This window comes from Schistocerca nitens, chromosome 1 (assembly GCF_023898315.1).
Source record: "Schistocerca nitens isolate TAMUIC-IGC-003100 chromosome 1, iqSchNite1.1, whole genome shotgun sequence".
NCBI lineage: Eukaryota > Metazoa > Arthropoda > Insecta > Orthoptera > Acrididae > Schistocerca > Schistocerca nitens.
The window spans coordinates 428,401,010-428,413,262 of NC_064614.1; the positions used below are offsets into that span (position 1 = coordinate 428,401,010).

General features: G+C 44.9%; 1 protein-coding gene across 2 annotated transcripts in view; it reads right to left on the reverse strand.

Annotated features, from left to right (window-relative positions):
* The window catches only part of LOC126250778 (E3 ubiquitin-protein ligase TRIM37-like), a 313,056-nt gene that overhangs the window by 260,799 nt on the left and 40,004 nt on the right, over positions 1 to 12,253 (reverse strand). For both annotated transcript variants that reach the window (XM_049951588.1, XM_049951587.1), the window contains exon 3: positions 1,670 to 1,880. In XM_049951588.1, the coding sequence (XP_049807545.1) occupies positions 1,670 to 1,880 (211 nt within the window). The remainder of the gene's footprint in view (positions 1 to 1,669; positions 1,881 to 12,253) is intronic.

Genomic DNA, 12,253 nt, shown 5'->3' on the forward strand with positions numbered 1-12,253 from the left:
GTACGAAGCACAAGTGCATCTCCATGGCATTGTTGCTGCGTGCTTTGCATGTCTGCACCACACTGAGCCTTCTGACATAGATGGTGCTCTGGTAGCTATGTCACTACACTGTCTGTTGGGTGATAATGTTGAAATCATTATTAGTATATCTACTATCCCCCATATGGTATATGCTGTCATTGAATCAAAATCAACGTCATCTTTCCAGATGCACAATACCTCTTTTTTTCTGACAGTGTATAACACTGCCTACAACCTCATTCCCCTTGTAGAGCCCTTCTATACAGTCTTTCCACCTATCAGTGTCCCCTTATTTTCTTAGTACTGACTTGCCATCTAAGATCTTGGCGTTTATATAATTGCTTCTCTCTTCTTCAAAGGGCTCTAATTTTCCTATGGGCAGCACCTATCTCTCTCCTTGCCATCCTTCTATGCCTTTACATTTGTCCTCTAGCCATTCCTGCTTACCCATTTTGCATTTTTTTTGTCCATCTCATTTTTAGACCTCCATATCCCTGATCTCCCTGCTTCATTTGCTGAATTTTTATATTTTCTCATTTTGTCAATTTAAATCAGTATCTCCTGCACTGTCCAAGGACTTCTACAAGGTCTTTTTTTTTCCTACTTGATCCTCTGCTGCAATCTCTATTTCATTTCTCACTTGTTTTCTGTTGTATTCCTTTGCCCCCCAATTTCAGTCAAATGTTGTCAAATGCTCCTGCCACAATCTATGATCTCTCGTTCCTTCAACTTATCTAGAGCCATCTCTAATTTCCCACCTTTTGCACTTTCTTCACTTTTAATCTGCAGTTCAGAACCAATAAATTATTGTCAGAGTCCACATCTGCCTCTGGAAATTTCTAAGTTTAAAATCTGATTTCTAAATCTTGGTCTTACCATTATACAATCAATAATCTGTAACTTTCCATTGCCCTCGGTATCTACAATGTATACAACTTCCTTTCATGAATGTTAATCTATGTGTTAGCAATGAGGAAAAGATGCTCTGTACAAAATTTTACTGCTGATTTCCCCTTATATACCTTTCTCCCAGCCTGTGTACTATTTTTTCCCTTCTCTTCCCTTTCCTTCTACTGTCTCATCATCTCCCATCATAATTAAAATATCTTCTCAATTAACAGACAATTTCTCTTTATCTTCTCGTATATTCTTTCTAACTCTTTGTTGTCTGTGCAGCTAGTAGACATATAAACTTTAACTACTGTGGTGGTTGTCAGCTTCATGTCTGTCTTGGCTATGATGATACATTCACCATCCTCTGTTACATACAGAAAGTGTAACTACTGCACAGAACCCTAGTATCCGAAAAATGACTAATGTTCTGCAAAAAAATTCTTTCTGAAGATTTCTTCCAGAAAAGTCAATATTTACACACACTTGTAAAATGTGCCTTAGCAAGTACTGAATTTCAAGAGACAGAGATGGCTAGAGAGGTATAAATGACACAAAACTTAAAATATGTCAGGTAAGAATTAGTGACTTCTTTCTTTACCCTCCTTAGACTACTTTATCGTATGTGATATTTTGTTTTCATTACTTTGTATTCCTTCACCAAATAACTACAAAATTGAAAAGTAGTACTTTCACAGCTGAATTTAAGTCTCAGCTTTAATTTATTCAAAAAGCAGTAGTCAGTTTCTGTACCCACCACTTCTTGAATGAGGCTTATAAGTTCCATCAGACGACGTCTCAGTTGAGCCACTTCATCTCTGATCTTGCGCACATGTGATTCATATACCTCCTCAAGTGGTTTGAAGCAGTGTCCCGAGTGTGTGCCACCCCATAGTGCACATTGATGACAGATGCATCGTCCACAAGTCCAACAATACACAGATAATTTCTCTTTATGGGTTTCACACCTGGAAACCAAATGTCGTATATTGATTTTGAACAGGTCACTTACAAAATTCACAGTTCTTAACACTGATGAAGTTAGAGGAGCTCTAGGGTGCAAAAAAAGCAACCTATTGCCATCAGGCTGTGCAAAGCCTCCTATCTGAATTTCATAGCTAGTATTTATAAACACAGAAGGGAGACACAAATCTAATTAACATTTAAAGCATTTCATATAACCAACAGTCATTTTAAATACTGACACATTGAGTGAGAATACTACAACAATCAAACCTATAGTTGTGTCAAATGGTCCAACTTTAGGAATCATCTCCGCTTTACCGCCTCATATTCTATTCATATTCATTGAGTATCTGCCTATACATGTTATAGGTAATTCCATTATCAGTTCAGTCAACCAGAGAAAGCAATGGGGAAAATTTGTGTAGACACAAATTTTTGTACAGTGGTAGAGAGTGTAATGAACACCATAATAAAAATTGTGACCAGTAGGAGAGGGGTGGGGTGGGGGGGTGGCAGGCATTTAAAGGTCTTCTTATGTTTACGTGGACTAAGTCAAAAATCGTGGTTTCTAGTGAAAATCTTTCTCAGTAGACAATTAAATTACATTAAATTTCCTACAATAAAGGTCCTATTCATGTTTCCCTCAGGCTAACAGTTTCTGCACTGCAGGGGATGAAAAAAACCACATATTATTAAAAGTAGAGTTTCAACTTCAACAACCAACCAACAATGAATCACTGGCAACTCAGTGCGCACACACTCCCACGAGGGGTTGGGGGGTGTTTATTTTCCACAAAGTGTGTTAATACACCACTGAATACAGAGGTTAGTTGCAAATAATACAAATTCAAGAAAAGCTAATGAATACATCATGTATAAATCTCTGCACACTGTTCTACAATGCTAGAGAGAAATGGTTTCTTAGTTGTCCCGTACAGCAACTGTAGCATTCAGTGGGAAAATGCAACTTTCCTCGCCACAAGTGCTGCTCACTTTTCAGCTTACAGACCGAACATACCGCCCCAACAAAATAACTTCACTAAGTGAGTACTTATTTTCATTTTTTAAATGAGCTATTATGTAAAAAAGCTCAACAGCTGGAGTTGTTAACTGTTTGTCACACGGAAAAACCTGCTCTAAATGTAACATGTTGAACATGTATTTGACAATGTCTGTTTCACTGTCTGCATTACTAATGCCTGGAGTCTCTTTCACAAGTTGCGGGAAGAACAGATCACCACCCCTTCCCCACCCCCTCCCCCAATACCCCATGACCCCCTCCTCCCCTTGCCCCAGCCACACCGGTCTGGATTTTTAGTATGCTGTACATGACACTCCCCCCTACCACTATACAAAGATTTGCAACTATACAAATGTTCCCCACAGTCAATATTTTTTGGTCTTTGTCAACTGGTTGGTTGGTTCATTAGTTTAAAAGAGGGGGAGAGGGACCAAACTCCTAGATCATCGGTCCCTCGTTCCGATTAAAATAATTCCACAAGGGTGGGAGTAAAATAATCGAGACATACAAAACACAGCTGGAAGAACGTAGGAAACCACAAGAATGTCAGAAGAGCGAGAAAACCACAGAGAGACTCCACCCTAAAAGCACTAGGGTGGAAGACACAGAGGGACAAAGGATGTGTGCTAAAACTTGGATCAAATGATAAAACCCGCCCTCACGAATAAAACTTAAAACTAAAGCTGCTGTTGAGGCACTGTCGCCCAGCACCGAAGGTAGGGTGCTGGGAAATTTAAAAGTTGCCAACTGGGCTGTATTTATCAGCAATTAATACACAGTACTGTCTTTAGTAGCCCCTTATGTCGAAATTATCAAAATTTTGGGTAGTACCTGCAATACAAGTTCTATTTACTATACCAGAAGAACTCAATCATCAAGACATTTTACCATAAAAAAAACGAAGTTATTTGCTGAAGTGATTGTCATAGAGAGCTCTGCCTTTGCACGTGTTTTCTACTGGTTTCTTTTTGGGATTTGCAAAATGTAACTTTCAGGAGTGGGTGGTTCTTAAGAAAAGGCTAATCAATGATAAAGTTTGTTCCAGAAAAATAATCGTTGATATTTAAAGAATTTTGAATCCTTATATCTTGGAATGTCACCTCTAGTGCTGCTCTTTCAGCATTTGTTAGAAAATGATTTTTTTTTAATTTCCTGTAAGACACAGTATTTTAGTTTAGTATGTCTCTACACAAGCCAAAATTTATCTAAGATATTTTCAAGCAGAATTTTATAATAAAAGAAAAGCAACTGTTTATTGCTTCATTGCTTTTTCCAAGTTGTAAAATTTATTGTATTACAGCCTGCTGAATTAAAAATCTCATTTTTTGTACTTTTGCCCTGTCAGTTAAAAAAAAAAAAAAAAAAAAAACACAATTTTTGACAGTGTAAGACAGATCCTTGATCAGATTGTTTCCTTTTGCTAGTGTAGCAAAACTGCCAAACCAATTTTGAAAATTTTGGCTGTGTTCATCAGTCTCTTGGAAATTTCAAAAACAGCAGCTGTCTTTGTGATGGGCCAACTGTCTGGTACCAATTCTAGATTTTAAATTTTTTCAGGGTACCTTAAACTACAGTTTCTCTTAATGTTCTGACAAGAATCCAACAGAGTGAGTACAGCTTTCACACACGATTCACTGAACCTGAGAGCTGCTGTACTTCACTGAATGAAAATCACTTGCAATTTATTAGTTATCAAGTTCTGTACATGATAGACTTTACACTTGATAGTTAGTTGGTTGGTTGGTTGGTTGGTTGGTTGGTTGGTTGGTTGGTTGGTTGGTTGGGGAGGGGTTAAAGGGCTGAACACTAACGTTATCAGTCCCTCCATCACAGATTCATTCATCCAGAGGTAACGACACCCAGTAAACAATGTCTTCTCATTGAGATATCCAGAACAGTAAATGGGAAAAGTCTAAAAATGTATGGACATCAAGTGGACCATAATTAATAAAACAAGACGAGAGAAATAGTTAACGTAGCTGGTGGGGATCCCAATGGCTCTGCATGCAGAGTGAGGAGGCCTTCCTATTGCTGTCTTACCCTCAATCCATAAGATGTGAAATGTTAAAGAGAGGGAGAGCACCCACTACTCAACAGAATGCTACCTGTAAAAAGAAGAACAGGGCGTGGCAGAAAATGAGGCAAACTGCATCTCAAGCAATTAAAACACAGGAAAAGGGGAATAGCAGAGGGAACAGGCAAGAGAGGCAAGGTTGAGCGTCCCCCATCCACAGCATGCCGTGGGAGATGCCCCCAACCACATTATATCTGAGAATAAAACCCACTGTCACATAGAAAATGGAAAAGCAGTTCAATTGTCTGTGAGTTGTGCACCAACATAAAAGGCAAAGAAATCTGAAGACCACACTTAGCATGCACAAATCTGCACCTCGGATCATCAATGTGAATGGGGACAAGTGATCATTTCTCCATCCAAATAGTCACGTCAGTTCATGCCCTGGGATAACAACTAGACTTGGGACGCAGACAAAAACAACTAAGCAGGCAGTATGACCATGTCCAATGAGAAGGTCACAAATAACAGAGACCACAGAGTGACAACAGTAACATCGATCAAAGGCCTGAGGACTACTCAGTGATTCACTACATATTAAATGTGGTCACGAGAGGGCTCCGTTACCAGCTATGAGCTCTGCAGTGAAAACACAACTTATTCCTGGCAATGAATGATGTTCCTGACAAGCAGGAGATGAAAAGTATATCCAGTCTTATTCATGGTTTTAGAGCCATTACTGCAAAAGGTGGCAGCACAGTAACACTACTGAAAAACTGAAAGGTACAAATTACAGAAAGGTCTTGTAATAGATCAGTCCTAATCTGTGGCCTGGGCGCCGACCTAGAGGGGGTGTGCAGTAAAATATGGACAGTACATTATAAGGAGGTAACACAGGTCCTGGCAGAGGACTGTGAGGTAGATTCCACCTGGTAATCCCACCTGAGGAAGGGTGTCAGCAGCTCCGTTGGTACTGTCAGAAATAAAGAGGGAAGAAATATCCATGATTTCAGTAAGGAGACAGTCTACGAGACTAGTCCAGAAGGTGCCAGTGGCCAAACGAACTTTACTATGATGGGCAGGGTCTAACAATTGCAAAGCTGAAGGTGCAGCAGTCATAAACTTGGCAACCACACTACGAGCAGCTCTGGACCAGAACCTGATAGGTACAGAGAAAAGTAGCATAATCCACACCCCAAGAGGTATGCGCATGGAAGCACAGAGTGTTAAACTTCCACATTCAGCTAGCTTTTAGAGGACAAATATAGGGCAGCCAAGTCAGTTTTTGTCAAAGATCAGTCTCAAAACATCAAGACTATGCAAGAATGTTCAAGCACTGGGTACCCAAGTAGAGTTCTGGGTCAGGACGTACTGTGGAATGACAACAGATATACGTGTCCCACATTTTTGCAGGGGAGAACTGGAAACCATGGGACAACGCCCAAGCAGGGGCTAGTTGGATGGTATTCAACCAAGGCGAAAATGGGAACTGTGCCAAATGCAAAAGCCTTAGACATACATTGTAGAGGTGACCACACACACTGATGGTGATGGTGATGACGAGCATGACATTCAGCATGAGTCCAGCAGGATGCAATCCATTTGGATCTGTGGAGAGCTAAGTGTAGCACCAACTCCAACCCAAAACATCCGGTGGGATAAAACTGACAGTAAAATATCAGTAAGGAGCCTCTAAAGTCCTGGTCATGGAGGGTAAGTAAAATGTGACAGCGCCAAGCAGTTTGTTGGTTGGTTGGTTGATTTCAAAAAGGGACGGGTGGGAGTAAAATAATCGAGACATACAAAAAACAGCTGGAAGAGAGGAGAAAACCATAAGAATGACAGAAGGGCAACAAACACTAAAGCGGACAAAATTGGACAAGAAAATCAGAGGCGCAAAAAACATGTAAAAGAGATCAAAACAAGAGAGCAGATTAACGTGAGTGACTGACCATGAGAATAGAAAGGAGAAGCCAGCCACTCTGCAACACACTAAAACCTCCACCCTAAAAGCACTAAGGTGGAGGACACAGTGGGAAAAAGGACACACGCTAAAACTTAGATCAAATGATAAAACCCACTCTCACGATGAAAATGTAAAACTAAAGCTGTTGTTGAGGCATTGTCACCCAACAGCAAAGGTAGGGTGCTGGGAAAATTAAAAGCCCGCCACAGAGAGGCTAAAAGCGGGCAGCCCAGCAAGAGGCGGACGACCGTCATTTGTGAGCCACAGCGACACCGAGGAGGTTCCTCGTGATGGAGGAGGTAACCATACTTAAGCCACATATGGCCAATGTGGAGGTGGCAGAGGACAACTGGTTCCCTGCAAGAGGACCGCACGAAAGATTTTCACACATTTGTAGTCTCTTTAATGACACACAGTTTGTTGTGTGTATTGTTACGGCATTCTGTCTCGCAAAGCCAAAAATCCCTGTGGCGTAAGGCAGAACGCAGGTCAGTTTCGGAGATGCCCATCTCCAGAAGCAGTTTCCGTGTAGCCTGTTTGGCCAGCCTGTCGGCAAGTTAGTTGCCTGAGAGTCCAACGTGTCCTGGGGTCCACACAAACACCACTGAACGACGGGATCGTTCCAGGGCATAGTTGGACTCCAGAATGCATGCTACCAAAGGATGGCAAGGGTAGCACTGGTTGACAGCTTGTAGGCTGCTCAAGGAGTCAGTACACAGGAGAAATGACTCGCCAGGGCATGAGCGGATGTGCTCAAGAGCACGAGATATGGCCGCCAGCTGTGCAGTGAAAACACTGCAGCCAACTGGCTAGGAATGCTGTTCAATATGTCCTCCATGAACATACACAAAGCCTACATGATCATCAGCCATCAAGTCATTGGTGTAAACCACTTCATGGCCCCAGTACATGTTGAGAATGAAAAGGAAGTGATAGCAGAGAGCCGCCGGGTTAACAGAGTCCTTCGGGGCATGCGAAAGGTCCAGAACAACTTGCAGCCTAGGTGTACACCATGGAGGTGAACATGAATGGGTCTCAAGAAGAGGTGGTAATGGAAATGACTCCAGTTCAGACAGAAGGGACTGGACGTGAACCACAATCTTAAGCCCTGACCTGGGCCGTCGGTGAGGGAGATGAACCACCATGGTTGGGAAAAGAAGATGGTAGTTCAGATGCGCAAGAGAACTATGAATGTGTGCAACATAACTGGCGAGCAGGAGTTCACGCCTAAACTTCAATGGAGGGAGGGACTCCGGCCTCCACCAGGACACTGGTCATCGGACTTGGTCTAAAAGCTCTCATCGCTAGGTGAACGCCACAGTGGTGCACTGTGGTCTAGTAAACACAACACTGAGGGCGCCGCCAAACTGTAAGCCAGACTCCCATACTCAAGGCAGAATTGAACAAGGGCTCTGTTGAGCTGCATCAGCATAGAGCGATGTGCACCCCAGTTGGTGTTGCTCAGGAAGCAGAGGGCATTGAGATGCTGCCAGCACTTCCGCTTAAGCCAACGAAGGTGAGGTAGGCAAGTCAATCGGGTGTCGAAAACCAGTATGTCTCCACTACAGTAAGTGGATCGGAAGATGAAGTTCTGGTTCTGGATGAACGTTGCAATGCTGACAGAAATGCACAACACATGACTTCGTGGCTGAAAACTGAAAGCCGTGGGCTAGCGGCCATGACTGCGCCGTATGAATCGCTCCCTGTAGACGTCGCTCAGCAACACCAGTACTGGAGGAGCAGTACGAAATGCAGAAGTCACCGCATACAGAGAAGGTGAGACTGACAGCCCTACAGCTGCTGGTGGACTATTGATAGGTACTAAAAATAGATAGATGGTTGGTTTGTGGGGGTTGAAGGGACCGACTACAAAGGCCATTGGTCCCTTCACTAAAAATAGAGACACACTCAATACAGAGCCCTGTGGAACGCCATTCTCCTGAATATGGGGGTAACTATGGGAGGCACCGACTTGGACATGGAAAGTATGGAGCAACATGAAGTTTTGGATAAAAATTGGGAGTGGGCCCTGTATACCCCACTCATGCAATGTGGCAAGGATATGCTGTCGCCAGGTCATGTCGTATGCTTTAGGAAAGTCAAAAAAGACGGCAACCAGATGTTGGCATCTGGAAAGGATGTTTGTATGGCAGACTCGAGGGACACAAGATTATCAGTGGTAGCACGACCCTGGCGGAAGCCGCCCTGACGTGGAGCCAGTGGGCGACATGACTCCAGAACCCATCCACACCACTGACACACCATATGATCCAGCAGCTTGCAAAGAAAATTCGTGAGGCTGATGGGCCAGTAGCTATCCACATCAAGCGGTTTTTGACCAGGTTTGCGCACCGGAATGATTGTGTTCTCCTGCCATTGCGATGGGAAGATGCCATTGCACCAGATCCAGTTGAAGATGACATGGAGCTGTCACTTGTAGTCAGACAAGAGATGTTTAATCATCTGACTGTGGATCCGATCCGGCCCAGGAGCTGTATCGGGGCAATATGCAATGGCACTGAGGAGCTCCCTCTGTACTTGGGGCGTTATAGGGTTCACTGTGTGTGAAGTGAACAGGAGGACTTTCCTTTCCATCCGCCATTTGAGGGTGCGAAAGGCTGGGGGTAGTTCTCCGACACTGGGGTCTGGTACCGAAAAAGACGTCTGATCTTCGTCCAGAAGGTGACGTATGGCACCCAATGGTCGAGACATACCTCTCCTAACACTCCTGTTTCAGTCGTTTTATAAGCTGGCAAGTGTGGGCACGGAGCCGCTTAAAGGCTATTAGGTGCTCTAGAGAAGCGTGCTGCTAATGTCACTGTAGAACTCGCCGATGCTCTTTAATTGCCCCAGCGACTTCCGCTGATCACCAAGTGACAGTCTTTCACCAGGAGTACCCTGTTGAACGAGGGATCGCGTTTTCCACCGCAGAAACGACCGTTGTAGTGACCTGCTCAATGACAGCATCAATGGCACCATGTCGGGGAGATTCAGCGGTGACAGCAGAGGTGAAGGCTTCCCAGTCTGCCTTGTTTAAAGCCCATCTGAGTAGGCGTCTGTGGGCATGACGCCGGGGCAGTGACAGAATAATGGGGAAGTGGTCACTTACCACACAGGCTGTCATGTGCTATCCAGTGGATAGATGGGAGAAGGCCAGAAACCGCAAACCGAGAGATCAATGACCGAATATGTGCGATGTGCCACACTGAAAGAGGCAGAGGTCGAGTTGTGACAGTAAATTTTCGACCTCCCTACCTTGGCCAGTAAGCATAGCGCCTCCCCACAAAAGGTTATGCATGTTAAAATCTCCCAAAAGTGGGAAAGGTTTAGGGAGTTGATCAATTAGTGCAGCCAATACGTACAGGGGTACTGCACCATCTGGAGTGAGGTATACATTGCAAACAGTTATTTCCTGCGTCGTCCGTATACTGACAGCCACAGCTTCGAGAGTAGTTAGAAGGGGCACAGGTTCACTACATACCGAGTTCAGGACATAAACGCAAACTCCACCTGACACTATTATATTCGCTATGGTTCTTGTAATATCCCCTGTAGCCGCCAACGGCAGGGGTCCGCATTGGCAGGAACCAGGTTTCCTGGAGGGTGATGCAGAATGCAGGTGTAAAGCTTAACAGCTGCCAGCAACTCAGCCAGGTGGTGGGAAAAACTGCCTGAATTCCACTGGAGAATCGTGAGACTGGGAAGGCATGAAACACTCAATGAGGCAGTCTACACCTCAGTGTCACCTGCTGCCACCAGATGAGTACCAGTACGATCGACATCCATTGTGTCTAAGGGCCCAATTAGATCTATGTCCTCAGCAGATGCCAGAATCTCCACGTCATCCCCAGACACAGAGCTTGTAGGTAGTGGTGGTCTGAGTGCCACCACAGTGCTTTGGTTCTTGGGGGTCTTTTTCTTTTGAGGTTTCTCTCACTGTTCCTTAGGTTTGTCTGGGTGGGAGGGCTTCACTGATTCAGTCTCATGGACCGAGGAGGACTGTGAAGCCTTACGACCAGCTACCTGCAGTTGCTTCAGCCACTGGTGGGTGTCAGCTTTTCCACTGGTAGGAACCTGGGAAGGGAGGGACCCAAGGGATCCCTTCCTGGCGAGAGGAGCCAATGAAGACTTGTGCTTCTCCGGCTGAGATGTGGAGACTGACGTCCTTGATGGTTGGGGGGATGTTGCGCCTGAAGGAGGTTGTACAGGAGCAATGGGGAGGGAAGTGCCCCCACCATCAAGGGGGCAGGTGGAGTCTCACGGCTCTGAGAGCCAACAGAAGATGGTAGAACCGTTGTCGTAGTGCCAGTGTAGGTTGACGTCATATGCACGGAATGTAGCCTCTAATATTTTCTCAGAGCCTCAGTGTAGGTCAGTCGCTCCGGGGTCTTGCATTCCATTATTTTTCCTTCTTTCTAGAGAATCCTGCAGTCTGGGGAGCAAGGCAAATGGTGCTCTCCACAGTTGACACAGATGGGAGGCGGGGCACAGGGAGTATTGGGATGTGAATGACGTACACAATTCCAACAGGTTACACTGGAAATACAGCAGGAAGACATATGCTGAACTTCAAGCACTTAAAGCACCACATCAGTGGAGGGATACAAGGCTTCACACCACAGCAGCAGACCATCACCTTTACCTTCTCGGGTAATGTGTCACCCTCGAAGGCCAAGATGAAGGCACTGGTGGCAAGCTTATTATCCCTCTGACCCCGGTGGATGCGCCGGACGAAATGAACACCTCGCCGCTCTTAACTGGCACGCAGCTCATCGTCAGACTGCAAAAGAAGCCCCCTGTGAAATATGACACCCTGGACCATATTTAAGCTCTTATGGGATGTGATGGAAACAGCAACATCCCCCAGCTTGTCACAGGCAAATAGTGCCCGTGACTGGGCAGAGGATGCTGTTTTGATCAAGACCAACCCTGAATGACCTCAACCTCCCCAAACTTTTCCTCTAAATGCTCCACAAAAAACTAAAGTTTCATTGACAAGAAAGATTCCACATCAACTCTCACATATACGAGCTACCGGGGTGAATAAGCTTCGCTGCCATTCCTTGGCCTGGCATTCCTCCCATGGTGTGGCCAGGGAGAGGGTGAGGGACGAGCGATCTGGGGTCATATTAATTAGCATTGAAGTTAGGCCTTTACCGCTTAGAGACTGCTGGTGTTTGACCACCAGCAAGAGATGAAGTACTACACTTCATGGCATGCCATCCACCCTGATGCCACCCACTCCGACCATGGGCCCTCCCCACAGGCGCTACCCAGCCGCAGCAAAGGCCACTTGGCAGGATGGCCATTGCTGGGAGCCCCAATGCCCCAGGGTGACAGGCATCTACTCCTTGCTATAAAGGGGGAGATAATG